This window comes from Xenopus laevis, chromosome 8S (assembly GCF_017654675.1).
Source record: "Xenopus laevis strain J_2021 chromosome 8S, Xenopus_laevis_v10.1, whole genome shotgun sequence".
NCBI lineage: Eukaryota > Metazoa > Chordata > Amphibia > Anura > Pipidae > Xenopus > Xenopus laevis.
In genome coordinates, this window is record NC_054386.1 from 1631097 (window position 1) to 1655668 (window position 24572).

The 24572-nt window shown below is 41.0% G+C and overlaps 1 protein-coding gene across 1 annotated transcript; it reads right to left on the reverse strand.

Annotated features, from left to right (window-relative positions):
• Window positions 1-6506: 6506 nt before the first annotated feature.
• Window positions 6507-10251, reverse strand: znf770.S (zinc finger protein 770 S homeolog). Its single transcript, XM_018232201.2, has one exon. It carries the CDS (start codon window positions 9842-9844, stop codon window positions 7877-7879), a length of 1968 nt encoding a protein of 655 aa, XP_018087690.1. The 5' UTR covers window positions 9845-10251; the 3' UTR covers window positions 6507-7876.
• Between the last annotated feature and the right edge of the window lie 14321 nt (window positions 10252-24572).

The window sequence follows — 24572 nt, forward strand, 5'->3', positions numbered from 1 at the left end:
ACAGATTCATTTTGAAAAAAAAAAATTTTTTCCCATGACAGTATCCCTTTAAGGTATGAAGATTCAAATTATGGAACAATCTGTTATCCGGAATGCCCCAGGTCCCGAAAATTCTGGATAACAGGTCCCATACCTGTAGTTGCAAGGGACATGTGTGTTACTGGGAAGACGCAGAGAGCCCGAGCAAAGCCAAATAACTTCTCTAAATCAGGCAAATGAAACTCAGTCAGGCAAATCAGTTTGCCATTTATATATTCCCAAGACCAATGAGAAATGCAAAGAAAAAGAAAAGTAAACTATGAAGCAATTCTCAGCCAGCAGAAAAATGATCATCCAAATTCTCTGAACAAGGAATGTCCTGATTAGACACATTATCCAAGTTCTGATCTGACTTCTGACTTTCAGCAGATCATCAGGGCCCTTTATATTTATCCAATTCTGCTATTATTTAGAGAGGACTTAAAAATGACAATAAAATGTAATTGCAGCCATCGTTATACAATTATTATGTGGTTATTAAGCTACAAGAGACATACCAGGCAATTCTCAATCTCTCTCACTATAGGAAAAGAGGATTCCAGATAATTACAACTGCCGTCTTTAGAAAGGAATCTGAATTGAAACCGTTGCATCAAAGACATTTTTGGCTGACAGTTCCTGAGGGCTCCAGGTACAAATGCCGGACACAGTTGGTTTGTCCAGGTCCCAGACTGTGAGGAATAAGACAAAGAAAAGGGGGAGCAGGAATGTTTCCAGGTTGAAGAGCATCGAGTATTAACTTGGGTGTATAGTAGAGTATCAAGTAAGTGCTTGAAAGACACAACAAGCAATATATGCCAAACTATGAGGTTGGCACCATGGTGGGGATGTTGGAACCATGGTGTCACGGTCGGCACCCTACACCAGAACTGATGCCAAGCACCCTGGTCTCGGCTCGACTTCACCAGTTAAGTGACCGCCTTTGGCCTCGGGAGGAGCCCTCGGCGTACTCAGATGCCACCTGGACTTAACGAGAGGTGCAAGGCATAAGTTCTGGCAGGCAATGGGGCACGACTGTTTTACAAGGATACTGGAAGATAGGAAGCCACAGGAACAGGCAGGTCGGGCCAGCACAAGCAGGTAGAATAGTCAAAGACAGGCAGGATCAGGATTGGAGCGAAGAATAGTCGATGGCCAGGCAAAGGTCAGGTTGGAGAGGTCAGAATAGTCACAGACAGGCAGGATCAGGATTGGAGAGATCAGAGGAGAAATTCAGGCAGGCAAGGGTCAAAACACAATAGATCAGTCAAAAGAGGTAGTATACAACACCCAGGAACAAGGCTAATTGAACCTAACAACGGGCAATACCTGAAAGCCAAATTTCCCTATTATACATTTGAATTTCGCGCCAATTGCATGCTGGCGTCATCACGCCAGCGCGACTGCGCCTTTAAATAATGCACGCGCACGGCGCGCGCGCCCTAGAGGAACCGGCATAGGAGGAAGAAGGCAGCACAACGGGCGTCCACGCCGAGGACGCAGCGTGGACCCCGCTGCCGCTAAACCACCAGGGTAAGTTCATTACACATGGCAGGGGGTTCTGATCCTGAAGGTCACTTAGGGTGAACATTGGTTATATGCTCTCCACAATATGCCCCATTTGGGGATTAATATATATTTGCTTTCCTAGTTTTTGATGAGCGAATTTATTCGGCAGGCGCAAATTTGCGCGTTCCGGTGCTAGCAAATTAATTTGCGAAATTGCCCAGAAAATTCAACGTTTTGTCGACGCCGGTGAAGAATTCCGACACCGGCACCGATTTCAATTTACGGATGCCCATTGAATTTAATGCGTGTCAATTGTCGTCACCGTCAGAATTGTCGCCGGAGTAAATTTTGACGCCCGTGAATTGACGCATGAATCCGTTTCCCATTTGGTGTTGAAGCAAAATGGGATAAATTCGCCCATCACTAGTCCTAGGGGCTGATTCACTATGGGTCGAATATTGAGGGTTAATTAACCCTCGATATTCGACTAGGAATTGAAATCCTTCGACTTCAAATATCGAAGTCGAAGGATTTAGCACAGAAAATTCGATCGTACGATCGAAGGATTATTCCTTAGATCGAACGATTTAATCCTTCGAATCGAACGATTCGAATGATTTTAATCCAACGATCGAAGGAATATCCTTCGATCAAAAAAACTTAGGCAAGCCTATGGGGACCTTCCCCATAGGCTAACATTGACTTCGGTAGCTTTTATCTGCCGAACTAGGGGGTCAAAGTTTTTTTTAAAGAGACAGTACTTCGACTATCGAATGGTCGAATAGTCGAACGATTTTTAGTTCGAATCCTTCGATTCGTAGTCGTAGTCGAAGGTCGAAGTAGCCCATTCGATGGTCGAAGTAGCCCAAAAAAACCTTCGAAATTCGAAGTTTTTTTTACTTCGAATCCTTCACTCGAATTTAGTGAATCAGCCCCTTAGTGTAAGGGATGTTTCCTGGCCGCTCCGGCACCATGGACAAGATGGCTGTGCCCAGGATTCCCACGTGGCACGTTCTGACACCAATGTGTCAAAACACAAGGCTGAGCATCAGAAAGTGTAAAATGGGCATAGAGCCAAGATGAAAAAAAACTTAAATATTTATGGACTATTCCCTAATCGAAATAGCCCAAAAATAGCTCGACATTCGAATTTTTTTACTTTGAATTTTCAATTTGACCCTTGATAAATCTACGCCTTAGTGTACATCAGTGGAATGACAGATATTATGGCTGAATGCACCGAATCCAGGATTCTGCCTTTTTCAGCAGGATTCGGATTCGGCCGAATCCTTCTGCCAGGCGAAGCAAATCCGAATCCTAATGTGCATATGCAAATTAGGGGCGGGGATGGAAATCGCGTGACTTTTTGTCACAAAACAAGGAAGTGAAAAATGTTTTCCCCTTCCAACCCCTAATTTGCATATACAAATTAGGATTCGGATTCAGGGCGGTATTCGTCAGAATCTTTTGCAAAGGATTCAGGGGTTCAGCTGAATCCGAAATAGTGGATTCGTTGCATCCCTACTTCAATGATGTTTGTTTCCGGTGAAAATCACAAATTTTTCGATGAAGCGAATCAGGAGAAATGTGCCCATCACAACTTGCAGAGAGGCATTAAGAATTGTGTATATGTGCAAGTGCTTTTGTTTATAGTATTTAGGAGTGTTTATTTCTGCCTCCACTTCATTTTTTTGCACTTGTTTTTATAAATTAGCCCTTTAGGGTTTATTTTCCAAAGTGCTTTTACAAATCTTATCCTGCAACATTATCCTCGTTCATGGCGGCAGATTTACTAAAGGGCGAAGTGACTAATGCTGGTGAAGATTCTCCAGCGTTACCGTTTTCAGGGAGGATTTTCTAACGGGTGCAGGCGTCACTTCGCTATTAAAGGGGACAGACGCTTGCAGTGATTCGCACTCTAACGGCAGGTGGATTTTCACTCTGGCTGATGACCGTTACTCCGCAAATTCACTAAGATGCGGATTTTACTGAACGTTACCTCTTTCGCTAGACTTGCCGTCACCAGCTCAGACCAGGTGAAGTTTATTGGAGTCAATAGATCTTCCTCAATCTTCTGTTTCTAGTAAAAAAATATGATGTAAGTCCAAAAAACACAGCAGTCTTTTCCTTTTGAGTGATAGGCTGCAAAAGTCCTTAAATTTTTTTTGGGTAACCAGGTTCTCCCCTACATTTCCTAACATATGGAACATAAACTATACAGTGGGCTCATGTGTAGGGCAATATAACAACTCTATTGTCTTTATTAAGGTTCCCTGGACTTGTGTAATGTAATTTTTTTGCTGCAACATATACGTCCATTCAACTTTATCATTTCCCACCATGAGCGAAGACCTCTAACGAAGTTACACTAGGCATAATTGAACGCTAGTGCATCTTCGCTTTGATTGCTGAAGTAACGCTAGTGAAAATTCGCCAGCTTTTGGTGCCCTGGACGCAACTTTGCAATTTAGTACATTAGTGCTGCGTGAGCGAATTTTCGCCGGACGAACTGTTACGATGGCTGCGAAGCAACATACACCTCCATTGAAAGGCTGCTCGCTGGATGTCCTTCTTCTCACTTGTCAGCTCTATTCCTGCTGGGAGACAGCAGAACACAGATGATGTTACTATAGTTGTAACAATGCTCTCTGCTGTACTAAATTTAAATACTTATAAATAGACAAATATTTGAAATATTATTACAATCCAGAGCCCTGGAGGCTGCTCTAGGCACTGAAAGAAGGAGCTACAGTATATTTAGCCAATGGAAACCTACCAGTAATTCCAAGAGAAAGTCTTTTTCACATTTTGTGTCTTCTCCTGCAGATAGAGCCGGTAACAGACAGAGGTATGAGGCCACCCAGTGGAATGTGCTTGAACTGCAACAGGAAAAGACAACACTGATTATCTGTGATTTGTTTCTATTAAATATATTATAAACTCTTACATTTGTATTCAAAAGAATTGCCGTATGTAGACTCTGTGATCAGGTGGCTCCATTGGGGTAAAACAAGGCTTGGTACTGTTTATTTTACATGGTGTCACCGTTCAGAACTTCAGATCTGGTCCAAATGACTGTGTGTAAATGTCACAGAGAAACTAACAGAATTAAAAAAAAACACTAAACAGCAAAGACCTTTTCCTATGAACCTTCCCTGAACTACAAGTTCCCAACTGGATATGCTAAAAAGACACTTGTGTTTCCAATTTTTTCTAGAACTTTGAATCAATTAAGCAGCATGCAGAGGAACTGTATATATATGTGTGTGTATATATATATATATATATATATATATATATATATATATATATATATATATATATATATATATATATATATATATATATATATATATATATATAGTGTGTGTGTGTGTATATTATACTTACTGTATATACTATATTAAAATATATACTAAAGAACAGATGAGTTAAAGGAGAAGGAAAGCTACTGAGGCATTTTATTGCCAAAAGATTAGCTGCAACAGTGTAAGCTAGAATGCTATATTTATTCTGTAGAATACTTTACCATACTTGAGTAAAAAGCTCTAGAAACTCTCTGTTTGTTTAGGATAACAGCTGCCATATTAGCTTGGTGTGACATCACTTCCTGCCTGCATTTCCCTGCTCACTCATAGCTCTGGGCTCAGATTACAGCAGGAAGGGGAGAGAGGAACAAACTGAGCATGCTCAAGCCCTAGCCCTGGAGGTTTAAGCTGAAAACAGTTAGTCTGATACAGAAGCCCATGAGTACACAATAGAAGGAAAGAAATGTGCTGTTTCTTTTGACAGAGGACTCAGAGCAGCATTACTTTGAGGGATTACTGGTGTATTTATATAGACCTTTCTGATAAAGCTTACTTACTTTTAGCCTTTCCTTCTCCTTTAAATCAGCACTAGTTACATTACTTGCTACAATTATGTCACACACAGTATTCCCACAAGTTAGAGTGTCTTGTGCATGGACTTTATGATTGAATGCTATTTACTTACTTCCGAGGACCAAATCATTTCACATGGGCCCTGACCCCACCCCAGTCCGACCCTGCCTGCACTGCCCTAATAGGCTGCAAAAAAAACAAGTAAGCGTTTAGCTGCAACCGAGATAATCACCTTTTGAAAAAATGTAAAAAAGGAATATGTAAAATTTGATCAATAGTGGATTTTAAAGGGGATGCAAAGTCAAAAATAATACTGTAATATGTATCTTCCCCTCCATAAAAGAAGCATCTTTGCAATATACTTTAGAAATTCAGTGCCGTTTTTATGAAATAAGCGTTCTCTTCTGCTGCTGTTTGTATCCTCAAAGTTACACACTGAAATTCTTTGCGTTTGTATCCTCTGCCTCACAACGAACACAAGCAAAAGAGAATACTTATTTTATAAAATTGGCACTGAATTTCTAAATAAAAATATATTGCAAAGATGCTTCTTTTAAAGGAGAAGGAAAGCTACAGAGGCATTTTATTGCCAATAGATTAGCTGCAATAGTACAAGCTAGAATGCTATAATTATTCTGTAGAATGTTTTACCATACCTCAGTAAAAAGCTCTAGAAACTCTCTGTTTGTTTAGGATAGCAGCTGCCATATTAGCTTGGTGTGACATCACTTCCTGCCTGAGTCTCTCCCTGCTGACTCATAGCTCTGAGCTCAGATTACAGCAGGGAGAGAGGAGCAAACTGAGCATGCTCAAGCCCAAGCCCTGGAGGTTTAAGCTGAAAACAGTTAGTCTGATACAAAAGCCCATGAGTACACAATAGAAGGAAAGAAATGTGATGTTTCTTTTGACAGAGGACTCAGAGCAGCATTACTTTGAGGGGTTACTGGTGTATTTATTTAGCTCGCTATACCATCTCATTGTCCCCATTTATACCAGTCATACACTTTGACATCATTCTTCCGGTTACCATTTTACATTTGCACAGACAATTTTTAGCATTGTTGCTTCTTTAAAGTAAATTAACGAGTAAGTGCTCAATCACATTAGCATTTTCCCATCAGTTTTTGATGTATTCTTGGAACACACAATATAACAATCCCTTATTTCTAGGGACAAATTTGTTTGTGAAAGAAAAAAAAAAAATACCAGGAAGAGAAGAAAAACACATTCGTACACAGTTTCATTTATAGAGCAAATGGCAGTTGTATTAGCAGTCCAGTTCTTTCCCACCACCCAGCCAACAAACTAGGAGGCTGTTGCTCTACTTATCTTCCATTGATATTATCAGCATTGTTATGTCTAATGAACATTCTATAACATACTATAAATTAACTTAAAGGATAACCACCCCTTTAAAATTACAGGACCAGGGGACAGGTTTATCGAAAATCAAGATTGGGTTTTTTTCGTGATGTAAGAAAAAACACACAGAAAAAAATGTAAATATAACCAAAATATTTTTTGAAAGCTTGAATAGTTGCCATTTATTAAAGAAACAACGCTATAAAAAACACAGCAAGCAAAAGCTGCCGAGTTTTTATAGGAGTCATCGGGAATTGTCTTTGAAGATTTGAAGCAAGTTTAGTTTTCCGCTAGTCGAGATTTTCAGCCTAATTAAAAATTAGTGGAACAATGTGATTATTATTGGAGTGACTTACATTCGGTGACAAAACGCAACAATGACTATAACGTTAACGGTCGTACTCCGCAATAGTAAAAAAAAAAAGCAGTATTTTTTTCATGGGGTTCTGTTTCCTCAAACCTGAATATTGTTATATCAACCCCTTAAAGGGGCAGTAACACCAAATAGGAAAATGTATTAAATAATGAAAATAGGGTTGCATCGTTTTCAGAATTCAAGCCTTTTTACAGCAGGATTCGGCCGAACCAAATCTGAATTTGCCTATGCAAATTCAGAGCAGGGTGGGAAATCGCGTGACTTTTTATCACAAAACAAGGAAGTAAAAAATGTTTCCCCTTCCCACCCTTCAGATTCTGTTTGGTATTCAGCCGAATCTTTCGCCAAGGATTCAGGGGTTCAAATCGTATTCAATTCATACGAATCTAGTTTTTTCCCCCGAAAAAAACCTCGAATTTCAGGCTATTAACATCTCCAAATGGCTCAACGGACCTCTGCTATTGACTTGTACATGAACTTGGCAGGTTTTAGGTGAATTAGGACTGTTTCCATGGTTGAGGTGTGATAAATCTCACATTCAAATTTACATTCAAATAGAGGGATTGAAATTCGAATGTGGGAATTTTGAAAATGTATATATATATATATATATATATATATATATATATATATATATATTCAGAATAACATTGATTTGATTACAAATAACTTTTCTTCTATATTTAAAAAGAATTTATAGCGAGGAAGGTAAGAAATTAGTGCCTAAGGCTTAAGTTCTGACATGGATGTGTGTGAGTTGGTGTCGTTTCAGGTGGGGATACTGCCTAAAGCTCTTGCCACATTCAAAGCAGTGGAATGGTTTCTGTCCTGCATGTATTAGATAATGTCGCTCCAGTTTGGAAGGTGAAATAAATACTTTGGTGCACACACTACATTTATAGCTTTTACGGACACTACAAGTTCTCCTTGAGTGTTGTGGCTGTCCCGACCGGAACTTTGAAGCACAGTCTCTTGACACAAATTTCCTGGATTTTTGTTGGCCCACAGCTTGCAACTTCTGGATGCTTGTAAATTCACATGGGGAGTCTATTTCTACCTTAATCTCTGGAATGTCATATTGCACCGAGGAGTCACATGCTTGAAGGTTTTCCAGAAGGTCTGTAACATAATTCATGTTTTGTGAATAGCGATAACCAACCTGTGTGCCTCGAACAAGCACTTGGTGAAAATCGTCAAATGTCTCTTTCACCCTTTGAAGAGTAACTCTCCTTTTATGAGTAACTTGGTGTCTTTTTAGGTGGGCCGACTGACGGAATTTCTTTCCACATTCAGAACATGTAAAGGGCTTCAGCCCAGTATGAATTAGATAATGCCTGCGTAGCTTGGATAAAGAGGGAAAAGCTTTCTCGCACTGATCACATTTATTCATGTGCCTCAGTACACCTTTGGCACCTCGCAGAAAATGGCGAAGTGTATCACTCTCATCCACAGACTCCCTCCTGGCAGAGATAAATGTTTTTTCTGAATTGTAATCAGTGTCTCCATTTATCTGATATTCCTGAAAACAGAATCCTAATTCTTGACTCTCAAGGTGCCCTTGTAGGATATGTGATTGTCCTGTGTTGCACTTGAATGCTTTTCTATGCAGATGCGGTTTATGCAGATCTAGACTGGACTCTCTCTTCTGACACAGGGGGTCTCTTGGCTCCAAGGACTTGGTATCCCCAAACTGATTTGTTTTCATAACTCTTCCAACAGACATAGACGTCTCTTTTTTGTTTGACACAAGTTGGGCTCTGTCTCTTTGCTTTGCAGTCCTTTTGAGAAACCTTCCTTTTAAAGGCTTTCCATCCTCTGTTATAAAACAGGGGTGCTTGTTTAGGAATTGTTGGGATTCAAAGCACTGGTCACAAGTGGGACACTGATAAGGAACTACGTACACTAAGACATCATTACGTTCTTCCTTCACTGTCTGGAAAAAAACACTCTCAACTGGTACTACAGTCCTTGAAGTCTTATTTAGGATATTGTGAAGATGCACTTGTTGTGTGTGTACCTCTTTGTGCTTGAGGAGTTTCCCTGAGGTCTTAAATGATTTAAAGCAATGGCTGCACTGAAAGGGCCTCTCCTGAGTATGGGTTATCTGGTGGATTTTAAGGTGAGCTTTTTGTCTAAAAGCTTTACCACATATAACACATGAGAAGGGTTTCTGGCCCGTGTGAATTAGAATGTGCCTCTCCAACTTAGACCTAGATGCAAAGACTTTTTCACATAAATCGCAATGTGATAATTTTTTATTGAGGACGACATTGTGGAAGTCACATTGATGGATCAGCGGAGTCTCTTCGGTAGTGAACACCATACGACACTTAGTACAGTAGTCAGGAGCGGAATTCCTCTGAGTAGCGGTTGATGGTTTCTTGCCCGTTTTTCCTTCGCTGGAATGAAATCGATGTCTCTGCTGATGCTTTAAAAGAGTCTCGTTGTTCTTAAAGTTGAGGTGGCAGATGTTACACTGGAACGGTCGTACGTGAGTCCTCTTGTGTCTCTCCAGGTGGACCAGTTGCCGAAAATGCTTTGGGCAATCCTGGCACTGGAATGGCTTTTGCCCAGTGTGGGTTAGATAATGCCTGGCCAGTTTGGAAGGGGTTTCAAATTCCTTGGGGCAGGTATCACACATATATGTCTTCCTACTAGAGGCCTCTCGGCATTTCTGAGTTTGTGAGGTAGTTTTCATGATTGCCCAGGGCTCGTCACTCCTAATGCGCCGCCTCTTCCTCAAGTTTCCTGTCAGGAGTCACTTGCACCAAAGCCCTAACTCCGCCCTCTCTCATTAATGGCGGGAGTCTTGGCTGCTCGTTCACAATTACGTTGTTTCTTCCTCTTCAGGGTGAGGTGAGGACAGCAGATATAATCTGTACGCGGAAAACCTTTGCCCTACCGGCTTCGTCAGCGTCTTAACACGTGACGTGTAAGAAAAGCGCCGACAGCTTCGGCGGCCATTTTGTGTTTGGGCAAACAAACGTTTCCTGCGTCTGTGTTGGACGGGGCGGGAGGAAGGACAATCACTGTCTGTGGTGGGAGCGCAGTTTTAGAAATAGAGAGAGATAAAGACACGGCCTTTGGCTTTTGTTTAAATGTGAGGCGCTTGTGTTCTCATGTTGCCCTGGAAGGAGTAGTTCTTGTTATAAGAGCGCAGAGGATTCTGGGAGTTGTAGTTCTACTGCATTCTGATGCATACAGCCTTGTAAATAGACTTCTGACTGGAAATGAGGTGCTTATATGGCACAAGGTATACAAGGAGGGTGGTGACACCGTTGCTATGACACAAAGGGCCTAGCAACAAGATCCGCAGGGGCGTGGTTTTATGATTTAGTAAATAAATGAGTTTATAGTTAGGGTTTCCAGGGCAAGAGGAATGACACAGGGACATGGAGAATCTCCCCCTGTAACTTCCTCCAACAGCACAAATTTGGCACTTGTTGAACAAAAAGGGGGCGGGATGCGATGAAAGAGGCGGATCATGGCGCAAAATGGGGCGGAGCCACCTCGCGGTGATGGCCACAAGGAGGAATACAGTTACGTTTCCAGCGGATTGGGGCGGACCAAGGGGTTTTGTTAAAGGGGAACTATGGCACAAATGAAAATGTAATACAGGTATGGGACCTGTTATCCAGAATGCTCGGGACCTGGGGTTTTCCGGATAACGGATCTTTCCGTAATTTGGGTCTTTACACCTTAAGTCTACTAGAAAATCATATAAACATGAAATAAACCCAATAGGGTTAATTATATCTTAGTTGGGATCAAGTACAAGCGACTGTTTTATTATTACACAGAAAAAGGAAATACGTTTTTTAAATTTGGATTATTTGGATAAAATGGAGTCTATGGGAGACAGCCATTCCGTAATTCGAAGGTTTCCGGATAAGGGATCCTATACCTGTACTGAAATAAGAAACTTTCTAAATACAATCAATTAAATATTCTGCATTGTTTCTGAAATAATCAAGTTTTATCTTCACTATTCCTCTCTCGGCATCTGTTTCTCTTCATTCTGTCTTCATGCAGCAGTTGGGTGTCAGATATTCACTGACAGTTACATCCAATATATCTTATAGGGGGGCTCCTTTTGCCTAGAAGATGTATTAGAGCTCACTCAAATAACTGATTCCAGTACAAACAAAATCTAACTAAATAACTGCTTTCTGGCAGCCTGTTGTTTCTCCTTCTCAATGTAACTGAATGTGTCTCAGTGGGACCTGGATTTTACTATTGAGTGCTGTTCTTAGATCTACCAGGCAGCTGTTATCTTGTGTTAGGGAATTTGTTTATTGATCAAAGACTATAACAAAGTAACAAATCAATACAAAATAAACATTACACAGAGCACAGAATAATACATTTTAAAATAACAACACATGAAATAATCAATCTGTAACCTTCAATATTATCATAAAAGATTAACTTTCTGTTCCTCAATCCTTTTGCTTTTAGGGTTTCAGAGATTTAGCTGCTGATGTTCCCTGTTCTGATCTTTCCTCCTGAACCCCACTCATTCCTGGGGATCCCTCATCCTCTTCTAGGAAGACACCCCGACCTTTGCTGTGGAAAAAAGAAGTTCTATTGGAGATTTGCCTTGGATGTAAATCTCTTCTTTCTCCTTTTGTTTCTTAACTTCTTCCACAACTGCTCTTCTACTACTGCTCTGGTTGCTTCAACCCTGACCTCCTTCATCTCTGTGCACCTTCCTCTCTCCTCTCTATGCTGCTCTTCTCCTGAGGTGTTTCCTGTTCTCTCTGCACCACACTTACTTCCTCCTGTCCCTCCTGCACTTCCTCCTCCTGCACTTCCTCCTGTCCCATCTTCCTCCTGCATTTCCTCCTGAACATTGGGCACTTGCTGTTGTGACTCCTCAGACTGAAATAGCTCCTGTTCCACTGTGGGACAAGCCCTAGGATATTGTGCCAGGGCCTCAGGGCATTTGCGGTGTGAGTGACCCAAGGCCATGCACAGGTTACAGCAGATTGGGTTACACTCTTTACTCACATGGCCCTGGGCCCCACACGGTGCACACGCTTTAACTTTACAGTCACTTGCCAAATGTCCCCTTGAGCCGCACCTGAAGTACTGGCGGAGCTGCCCTGGGTAAAAACAGGAGCCTCTCTCTTTCCCTATGAAGAAGGAATTTGGGAGATGCCTGATGATGTTATTCACCTGCCACCCAAAAGCCTTCCTCATCATACACCTTTCTCAGTGGGGTCAGCACAGTACATTGTTTCCTAAGCCAGACCAGAACATCCTGGGGTGGAACGGACTCATTTTTAGACATTACAGTGACCAGCTTAGTGCCAAGCTTAGGGTCAGGCCTGGAGACAGGAACCGCTCGGAACCTCTCCCAGTCCGACTCTCCTTTCTTCTGATCATACAGAACCCAGAACCTCTCAAGCCAAATACATCTAAATAAATAATAATAATAATAACATAATAATAAATCACATTTATTGATACAGTAAAAAGGGACAGTAAAGGGGGTATAATAGCTGCACTTTATACTGCGGCCACAGGAGGGCAGTATTGTTTAAGAAAACACCAAGCTTTAAAGAATCACCATAATTAACTTTATGTTCTTAGATTCTATTTTGTGCATTAATCTCAAACAAGTCCCACGAGGCCGGAAATAAATATTGTTGCACAATATGGGGGTAGATATTCCTTTCGAATTATTAAAGGGGTACCCAGACTAAAAAGGAAAATACCAGGTTCAGAATTGAATGTGCACTTTGTAATTTGTCTACATTGCCAACTATGACCCCTATGATGTCGGGTGTAGGGAGAGCGTGGGACCCAGGACAAATGGCCTAATATAAAAGTGACACTTTGTGTCTTTTGTGATGTGTTTTTAAAAGTATTTCTGCCTCAAACACAAAAATACAGTGGCCTCCCATTCAGTCTGATATTTGCCCTCCTGTACCTTGCACCAAAACACATTACAGTTAAGTGTATTTTTATAATTGTGACGCTTTCTCTTTCAGCAAAGAAAATGTTCTGGCTCACTAAAGAGATCCGTTGATCCAAAGAATGGCTTATTAGTCCTAATTAACTACCTGGGAGAAATGATATTAAAACATAACCTTTATTAAACAGTCAAGGACAGATTGCCCAAGTATCCCTGCCACGATGATTTCAGAAGAAAAAGGTCAGACGTTATAAAGTTCACAGAAACTGCCAAATCAGAAAAAGGGCTGGTAGGTATATTATTATTATTATGATAGCGCCAACATATTCTGTAGTGCTGTACAGAGATTATTCATCATTCACAGCAGTAACTGCCCCAGGGAAGCTTACAATCCAAGGTCACTATCGCATTTGCACACAATAGCATATCTTCCAACTGTCCCATTTTTCGTGGGACAGTCCTGATTTTGACAGCTCATCCCACAGTGCTGGAATGTTACTGAAATGTCCCGACTTTTTCATTAATCTCCTGCACTGAACAGCCATAAAAAGATACAAAGTTTCTAAAACTGAGGCTATTGGCAGAGAGCCCAGAAGAAGTGGCAGGTGCACTTAGATACATTTGTTACAAAGTATAAAGTGGCAGATCCTTTGCAAGTAGTGATGTGCAGGTTGTTCCGAAACCCGCCAGTTGGGCAGTTTTGGGTTGAACTCGAGTGACCGTTGCAGGTTATGGTTGGGTGAGGGTCAGACTACACTGCTCTTCTCTTGAGGATTCCTTGTGTTGCATCCAGAGGGCAGACATGTAGAGTACAGAGTAAGACCATGTAGATATGGGTTGGGTGCGGGTCCTACGATGGCAACATTTTGCGGTTTAGTTTAGTTTTTCCTGACTTGCACATCACTATATCCTAAGCCTGGTTCAGGGCTGGGCCAAGGTATTTTGGCACTCTAGGCAAGGGCTTCAATCAGTGCCCTCCCCCCCACCCGGGAATTAAATTACCATTTCCCACCTTACCATTCATATTGCCCTATGTACCTGTGCCAGTAGCCATCGTGTTGCCCCATGTACCTGTGCCAACGTTAGCCAATGCCCCCAATCTGTACCTGCGACAGCATAAGCCAAAACATCCATCATATTGTTACCCCCGATCTGTACCTGTGCCAACAGCAGCCAAAAAAATCCATCACATTGGCCCTAATTTGTACCTGTACCATCAGGAGCCAAAAATCCATCATATTGGCCCAAATATCTGTGTACCTGAGCCAGCAGCCTCCATATTACCCCATGTACCTGAGCCAGCAGCAGCCAAAAAAGCCACAATATTGCCCCCAAATACAGTATGTACTTGTCCAGCAGGAGCCAAAACTCCATCATATTGCCCCTAATCCTCTGTTTACCTGTCCAAGCAGACGCCAAGATATTGCCCACAAATATGTACCTGTGCCAAGAGGGAGGTGGGAAGTGTGTGAATCACAGCAAGAGGGGGTTTGATCAGGCGGTTTAGAAAATTGCAAAACTATTAAAGGCCAAGCAAACCAAGGTTTAAAAAGAAAGAAAAAAAGTATCCAACATTTTTTTTGGATACTTCGACCATGGAATAAGATACTACGACTTAGAATTTACTCTAATAGAGGCAATCACCATCACCGCAGGGAGCCGCCATTGCAGGCAAACACTGGCAACAGATACATGGGCATATAGTGTCATGGCTAAAGTTGGCTTGTTATAGCTCATTGTCATGCCAAGCTTTCCCAACAAATTCACTGATGGATATTGGTCAAACTCTATCACATCTCACACCATAGACCAAACTTTTTTTTATCCGTGAGCCACATTCAGAAATGAAAAGAGTTGGGGAGCAACACAGGCATGCAGAAACTTCCTGGGGTGCCAAATAAGGGCTGTGATTGGCTATTTGGTGGCCCCTATGAGGACTGGCAGACTACGGGAGACTCTGTTTGACAGTACACCTGTTTTTTTTATGAAACCAAAACTTGCCTCCAAGCCTGGAATTCAAAAAAGGGATCGTCATACTCAAAACCGCACAAGTCAAATAATATCTGCCAGAAGCCGATACAGCAAGACTGATTAATAATCAGAATATACAGACTGCACTGGGTCCTGTGTTGTCATGTAATCTAATGTGGATTTTACAGTTTTTGTATTGTTTAATACAAACTTTCTCCAACTCTGCAGAACCAGTGGCTGCAGCAAAATAATCCTCCAAATAGAATCTCAGTTTATCTGATTAAATCTGGCTCCATGATCTTTGTCCCTGCAGCTGGAGTTGGAAACAGTAAAGGGGATGTAAAGGCAAAAATAAAATCCTATACAAATCTCTACACAGTCGCTGACTGCTCGACAGGGAAACAAATAAAGCTGCTTGAGTTCTGCATGGCTGGGAAGTAAGGCGGGGGCTCCCCCTGCTGTTCATAAGTATGATTGTTTCCCTGCAGAGCAGTTAGGGACCGTCTGACAATTCCTATCCACAGCAGTAAATGAAGGGAGAATTTCACTGCATACAGTCAGGTTTCTTATAAAAACGGTACATATTTTTTAATTAAAGTATATTGGAGATAGGTTTCTTTTTCATTAAACAAAGTAAAAATGGGATTTTATTTTTTTGCCTTCACATGCCCTTTAAGGGATTTTCTGCTAATTGTGTATTGAAAGTTACTATGGGGGTGGGGGCCTTGTGGGGGCATTACTTCTGCCAAGGTGCCTCCTCTGACCTGCCCACTGGGGATGTGGGTTTCTTTCCGAGACACTGGAAATAGTGACAAACCCCATCACCCCGAATTAAGCCCCTCACTTTAATCCCCCTAATTCTATGCAGTCTCCAGGGCATCAGATAAACGGCTCGATGTCTGAATGGGAAAGTCTCTTCCCTCGACTGTCACATCCCACAGACCCCCCTCCCAGTTATATATAAATATATATAAACCCTATGAATGAACAGCGGGAGTGGTAATGCTTAAACTTGACCACTGGATGGCAGAACAGGAACGGGCTCTGCATCTATACTGACCACACATACAGTATGTGTAGGGGTTTGTGCAAGTCATAAACTGACAGTTAAAGCCTGTGTTTAATGCTGTGAATCCCAGGACCTCACCCATGGGTGATAATGAGGGAACACCCTCGGCTGCTTCTATTGGTCTGTCATTAAATAAATTAGGGATGCACCGAATCCACTATTTTGGATTCGGCCGAATCCATCTTGGAAGATTTGGCCGAATACCGAACCGAATCCGAACCCTACTTTGCATATGCAAATTAGGGGCGGGAAAGGAAAAAGTGGAAAAAAATTGGTTTGCTTTCTTGTTTTGTAACACAAAGTCGCATGAAATCCCGCCCACCCCACAATTTGCATATGCAAATTCGGATTCGGTTCAGCCAGGCACAAGGATTTGGCCGAATCCAAATCCTGCTGAAAAAGGCCGAATCTTGGCCGAATCCCGAACCGAATCCTGGATTCGGTGCATCCCTAAAATAGATCATCATCTCATTACATGTCACTGCTACATCATTTATACACGACAGAATATGAAAGTGTTTAACACTACGACTCCGGTGGAGTTGGAATAAATAAGCCCCTCGCTTGTTACTCGACGTGTTTGTAGATTCGATTTTATTTGTGCACTTATTTTGCATTTATAGCACAAACACTATTGGTTGCCTAAATCTAATAGAAGTTGGTTTATATACCCCATTCCAGTTTATAGACTCTTGCCTACCGTTGACAGGGGACATCTTTTGACCTCAGAAAGGTTGTTTAGGTTACCTTGCGGCTGCTCCAAGCAGCTTATACAGGAGCAGGAATGGCAGCCATTGACCTGTTAACATCTCAAAATTTGGGAAAATATTTCACACAATTCAGCAGAGATCAACTTGAAAAGTATCATTGTGGATATGACCTTAGTAGATGCTTGCGTTTGGTCCCCTAAATAGGTTGGGAGTTCTGAGTAAAAGATCTGTCCATTGCAGACTTCCTTCATTTTTTGTCATTAGGGAGATTTATTCTGGGTGTAATGAGCTGTCATTCTGTGGTCCACAGGCTTCCATCTTCATTTCACTTTATACGTTTCATTGGTAAAGATTAGGTTCTACTTTCATCTGTCCACTCATTGCTCAAAGCTAAGGGTCTTCACGGACTCCAAAACATCCTTAAACCTTCATTTGCCACCCGACACCCATGTGTTCTTTTCAGGCCACAAAAATTAACTTAGGGCACGTGGGAACAATATTCTACATGAAAATGAAAACATCACAATTCCATGGACAGTCATTATTCCATCCATAGAGCTTAGTGAGGAATAGGATCTGATCAATAAAACACCAGTTCCTCCTTGTAAAACAAGTCACTTTAGTCACATTCTACTGAACAACAGTCCCACCAAGCAATATCCAGCAGAACTAAGGCTTTTCTCAGCAATACCGCTCAGGCTACCCCAAGGCACTAATAACCATCTAAACACAGGCTGAAATATTCCCTATTACCTCAAGCTCTGGCCGGTTCATGGTCCTGGTTCTGGGCCTCTCATTTACCCTTGCAGGCGTCTTGCCTGTACCATACAATATTATACAATATTAATAACTCCTCTATACTAAGTGTTTAAAGGAGCCAGCCTGCAGCTCAGCAAACAGTTTGGGAGCTGGATCCCTCTTCCCTCCCCACTCGCTTTCTGCTTTCATACATATTTTACACTGCTGTTTGCCTCCGGCTATATCTCTCTCCTTCCTTCCCGTTTCACTTTTTCTTGCTTATTTGTTTTTTATTATTCTAACACCTATGCTTCAGAAGGGGCTGTTGTGTATATAGCATATACACCAAACAAGATGAACCAAAATCATATTTTTAGGATGTTGGCCTCATTCAGACTACTTAATGTTCTTCCATGCACTGAAGAAAACTGTGGTTCCTATAAAACCTAAAATGATACCAATATAATCCCGCACAACAATTTTTTCCAGACAGATGTAAATATTATTGAAATGTAGAGCAAACCTCAAAGAGAATTTTGATTCTTGAGCTTCACTTCAAGAGGCTTTAGCACCCAACAATGAGATGCAAGCATAGAGCTCTGTCCGGAGACTTTCTCATACAGGTGGTTATGCACCTTTTTTTCCTTCTCATTCATAAAATCAGGACAGTAGCCACAGAGACAGATAACTGTAGGGAGGGCTAAGAGTATCCAAGATTAAGAGGATCATGATTGATCCACCACCTCACTTTACATTACAAAGCAGACCATCAAAACCAGTGATCCCCAACCAGTAGCTTGTGAGTAACATGTTGCTCTCCAACTCCTTGGATGTTGCTCTCAGGGTCCTCAAAGCATCAGCATATTTTTGAATTCCAAGCTTGAAAGCAAGAATAAAAACTAAGTATAGTGCTAAGTAGAGCCTCTTTTAGGCTGCCAGTCCAAATAGCCAATCACAGTACCCATTAGGCACCCCAAGTGACTTTTTCATGCTTGTGTTGCTCCCCAACTCTTTTTACATTTGAATGTGGCTCACAGGTAAAAAAAAAGATTGTGAACCCCTGATCTAAACTATGGGGCCTAATGGACTCCCTAGTGCTGCATAAAGGACTTTCCTGTGAGAACCTGAAATATCTCGTTTTCGCACTGTACAGAAAACTCACATCATACTTGTAACAATATAATTCCTAATGTATTGTAAAACCAAATATATTAATAGGAATAACTCATCATCAGCAATATCTGTCTTGCACAATAACATTTATAGAGGGAACCAGCCTAACACAAAAAGACTCAGTAATAACTCATACTCTTTATAATACCACCTTGTTTATAATGTCAGCTTTGGTCTGTGTTTCAATCAGAAGGAATATGAAGGCAGCACTGTATTAGCCTATGAAAAAGAAGATTTTTCACTGTAAGCCTTGTATAGTAACATAGAATACAAGTTTGTTTCTGGGTAATAGTTGGCAACATGTTCAACCCTTCATGTATCTCCCTACATCACTGACCTACATTAAAAACAAAAAGTGCCAGCTGAGCACTTCTCAGTTACCTGCACATAATTATACATGTATACAACTACCAGGAGCAATGGATATTTTTCCTGTCCAAGAAGACTTACCTCTTAAAGGCATTAAGGGGATCTGTGACCACAATATCACCTGGGCATTCCTGAGTCTCATCACCTTCATGGAGAAGAACGAGTTACCTTTCCTCCAGTCTAAAGGGGTAGCCTCTTGTATATTACAGCATTTTTCTTACCATTCTTTGGGCTGCATGAAATAAACTGACATCATTAATATTCCAAGCAAAATCCATTAGAAATATGTGTGGGACAGAGCAGACATATAAAATACACATTTACCAGCCTCAAACCCTTGGTAATACCCTAAAACAAGTGCTTTTACCTTGAAATTTTACCTTAAATATATTCCTGTTTTGGTACAAGTAGAGTATATAATGGATCTCCCATTGTGATTGATGGACCATATCTCAAGCACTGGCCCATGACGATTGACTGAAGATGAAATTGCCTGCTGTGCTGTCTAGCTTATCCGTCTAGTAACAAATAATGTTAAAATGGAACAAAACTGAGAATATCTTCAATGGCCTCTACTTTAAGTGTATTTCACCTCTTCTCTTCATCATCTCTTGTATCTCAACAACATTGTACCACATTCTACCGCCACTATCTATTGTAAAAAGATCCTTAAAGGATAAGTAAACCTTTAAAATAAGTGTATGTAAAATTGATGGGGATGCTATTCTAAGCACATTTGTAATTTACATTCATTATTTATCTTCTTTTGATTCTAAGATATTAAGGGATACATGTGCTGTTAATAGAATGAATTTTGTTACAACAGCGCCACCTGCTGGTCATTTTCCCACCAGTCTGACCAGCAAGTAGTCAAGGAAGTTGTCAGGAGAAAGAAAGAGGCTGATGTTCTTCTGCTTAGGAAAGATGTGAGAAAGGTTTCTAATTTTATTCCTAAGCAGAAGAACATCAGCCTCTTTCTTTCTCCTGACAACTTCCTTGACTACTTGCTGGTCAGACTGGTGGGAAACTGACCAGCAGGTGGTGCTGTTGTAACAAAATTCATTCATATTAGCAGAACAAGTATCCTTTAATATCTTGGAATAAAAACAAAATAAATAATGAATGTACATTGCAAAAGTGCTTAGAATAACACCCTCATCAATTTTACATTCACTTATTTTAAAGGTTTACTTATCCTTTAAACAGCCTTTGGACTTGTTATAATGAAGGTATGGGATCTGTTTTCTAGAAACCTGTTATCTAAAAGCTCTGAATTACAGGAATCCCCTCTCCCATAGGGGCAAATTCACTAAGCGCCCAAGCGCCGAACGCTAGCGTTACTTCGCTAGCGTTTGGCATTTTCGTTACTGCACAAATTCACTAACGAACGCTGGCGTAGATTTGCTAGTGTTACTTCGCACCCTTACGCCTGGCAAATTATCGCTACGGACGTAACTACGCAAATTCACTAACGCGCGCAGTGTACTGAACGCTACCTTTTACGCTAGAATTCCTTCGCCACCTCAGACCAGGCGAAGTGCAATAGAGTAGATAGGGATTGCTTCAAAAAAAGTCAAAATTTTTTCTAAGTCCCAAAAAACGCTGGCGTGTTTTCTACATTATGGGTGATAGGCTGAAAAAGATCGCACATTTTTTTGGGGCTCCCCTCCTTCCCCCCTACATTTCCTAACTCATGGCAACTTACCTAGACAGTGGGCACATGTGTAGGGCAAAATAAACATTTTATTTGATGTTTTGAAGGTTTCCCAGGCATTTGTAGTGATTCTACGTATTCCTCCATTGCAATTTGAATTTGGCGCCGTATGCAAATTAACCATCGCTAGCATAACTTCGCTTCGCTTAGCAAATCAACTTCGCAACCTTACGCTACCCCTGAGCGCAACTTCGGATTTTAGTGAATTTGCAAAGCGCTGGCGAAACTACGCCTGGCGAAGTGTGGCGAAGTTACGCCTGGCGCAACTACGAATCTTAGTGAATTTGCCCCATAGACTCCATTTGAATAAAATATTTTTTTCAAATTTTTCTCTGTAATAATAAAACAGTACCTTGTATTTGAACCCAACTAGGATATAATTAATCCTTAATAGTGTTTAAATTATAGTTTAGTAGATTTAAGAAGATCCAGATTATGGAAAGACCCGAGGTCCCAAGTATTCTGAACAACAAGTTCCATATCTGTACTGGTTGCTATTGTGTCTTTTTTTTAAGGCAAAATGGTTCATTATCACTTAAATTGGAAAGTATTATGATACAGCATTCCTTCTTAAATTCGCGAGTCTCCCACGAAAATTTGGCGGTAAAAATTTGCCAGCATCAATTTCCGATTTTCACATTTTTTCCGTGAAAAGTTCGAATTTCAAAATTTCTAGTGAAAACGTTCAAATTTCCTGATTTTTTAGTGAAAACGTTTGTATTTTACATTTTTTTCGTTAATACATTCGAATTTCACTATTTTTTTCGTGAATTTTGCGGGAAATTTGCCAATTTTACGGCGAAGCAAAATGGGAGAAATTTGCCCATCACTACTAAATAGCTTATTAGTATAAAAAAAATTTCAACGGTGAAACCATCAAGTCTGCAAAAATACATTAACACATTAAATAAACCCAATAGGATTGTTTTGCCACCAATATAGATTCATACAGAGAAAAAGAAAAAAATATTAAAAACAGAACTAAAATGGACACGATGGAAGATGGCCTTCCCATAATGGCGAGCTTTCTGTATAGTGGGTTTCCGGATAAGGGACCCCATATCTGTGTATTAAAAATGCCTCTACTGAGAAGTATCCGCTTGGTTTTGCCTTTGTGCAGAGCTCTGTGTGGTCAGACTGCCCCCCTTAAAATGTCAGGGCTGTGGTTTATTATAGCTAAATACAAGTGTCCCTCCTTATATTAAAGAAGCACTGCCTTTTCACTCCTGAAATGTTCACCAGGGATGAATGTGTTGATATAGTGTAATATGTGTTCAGCATCAAGTGTATGTGTGTTGTGGTGTGAGCTTGTGCCACCTGCCCATCTGTTTGCCCATTGTAATGAGCGGAGCAGGGGTACATCACTTATGAACCCCCTCCAGCAAATGTGCAGGAGAAGCAGCTCCGGATGTCATCAATCATGGGTGGCGGAGACAGCGCATCCAGGCTCTCCAGTGCTCGGATGTTTTAATAAGCGTCCATTAAAGCCCTCGAATAAATTGCAATTTGAAATCAGAAGTGGATCTGGCCCAAGTTTTTCTCATCCATCTTTACTGCATGTCGTATAATGTAATTGTTCATTTAGCCTGGAACTTTCTCTGTTCCACTGTCATGGCGTTATTTCCCTGGAGACTGCTTTAAATGTGTGTGTAATCAAGAAGTGTGCGAGGAAAGCATGTGTGTGTGTATATGTGTGTGTATGTGTGTGTGTGTATTAGTGAGTGTACACTTACACAGTCATAGTTTCCTGGTATGTCGTTACTAGTGATGGGCGAATATGTCCCGTTTTTGTGAAACGGGCGAAATTTTTTTGAAATGCCAGTCAATGGCCGTCCGTTAATCGTCACCGGCATCTCAGTTGACGCCGGTGTCTATTCTGTCTCTGCGTCAAAAAAAACGTTGCCGCCGGTGAATTTTCTGGAAAATTCACGGAAATTTATGACTATTTGTAACTATGAAGTATTTTTATATCCCTGTTTTATTGGTAACTTCTGTAAGACTACAACCCCTCAGCTTCTAGAGAATCTAGGCCAGTGATCCCCAACCAGTAGCTCTTGAGTAACACGTTGTTCTCCAACCCCTTGGATGTTGCTCTCAGTGGTCTCAAAGAAGAAGCTTATTTTTGAATTCCAGGCTTGGAGGCAAGTTTTAGTTGTATAAAAACCAGTTCTACTGCCAAACAGAGCCTCAATGTAGGTTGACAATCCACATAGGGGCTACCAAATGGCCAATCACAGCACTTATTTGGCACCTCTAGAACATTTTTCATGCTAGTGTTGCACCCCAACTCCTTTTACTTCTGAATGTTGCTGACAGGTTGTAAAGGTTGGGGATCCCTGCTCTAGGCCATACACCTGTCTGCTTTTTCATGGTGCAGGTATGGGCTACATTATCCAGAAACCCCCTATCCAGTAAGGTCTCAATTACAGGGAGGCAAACTCCCAAAGACACCATTTTAATCAAATAATTGAAATTTTTAAAAATGACATCCTTATTCTCTGTAATAATAAAACAGTCGCTTGTACTTGATTCCAACTAAGATATAATTAATCCTTATTGGAGGCAAAACAATCCTATTAGGTTTAATTTTTGTTTAAATGTTTTTTTATCCAGAAAACCCCAGGTCCCGGGCATTCTGGATAACAGGTTTCAGTAACAGAAAGGTGGCCAGCCTGCTGGAGACAATGGGGTAAATTTATCAAAGAGTGAAGTTCCGCCATTAGAGTGAAATTCCGCAGCTCTCAATTCATTTCTATGGGATTTTCAAAGGCGTATTTATTAATGGGTGAAAGTCAAAGTTCACCCTTTGATAAATACGCCTATAAAAATCCCATAGAAATGAATTGAGGAATTTCACTCTAGTGGCGGAACTTCACTATTAACTTCACTCTTTGATAAATATACCCCATAGTCAGCTTAGCCGGAACTAAAGGCAAAGTCAATGACCTATTCCTACAACTGGAAATATAATTGTACATTCATGTTTGTATGTCTGTTAGACCCATACAGAAGAAATACGTGAAGGTATTGGGACCCTTAAAAAAGACCAACACCCAGGAAAGGAAGTTCTACTTTCAAGCTTATTGCCTGGGCCATTTCTGATAGGGAAGAATGTTGCAATGGGAAGGAATGAATTTCTCAAGATGAGAAGAAAGAATATCAGGTGACCGACTGGCTTTGTGGTCTCTGCAGTACAAATGGATTGCTCTCAGTTACCAGCTTTTCCATTCATCCTTGAAAAGGCTCATATGCATCGTTTTGAAAACTCTGGTCTTTAAAGGAGAGGGAAAGCTACGGAGGCATTTTATTGCCAATAGATTAGCTGCAATAGTACAAGCTAGAATGCTATATTTATTCTGTAGAATGTTTTACCATACCTGAGTAAAAAGCTCTAAAAACTCTCTGTTTGTTTAGTATAGGAGCTGCAGTATTAATTAGGGATGTAGCGAACTGTTCTGCTGCGAACTAGTTTGCGCGAACTTCGACCGTTCGCGTCCGCCGAATGTTCGCGAACGTTTGGGAACGTTTGCATTTTGAGTTCGCGTTCGATTCGAATACAAGTCGTTCGACCATTCGACCATTCGAATTCCTTCGACCGATAAAAATCGAACGATTTCCATTCGTTCGAACGATTGTAAGCATTCGATCGAATGGCTTCGATCGTTCGATTCGAATGAAAATCCTTCGATCGAACGATTAAAATCCTTCGATCGTTCGAATCGAACGATTTTAGCGGGTGTTCGAAGTTCGCGAACTGTTCGC

What these genes read in the sequence shown, in the direction of transcription:
- znf770.S (XM_018232201.2), bottom strand. Translation starts at nt 9,844, where the DNA reads ATGAAAACTACCTCACAAACTCAGAAATGCCGAGAGGCCTCTAGTAGG.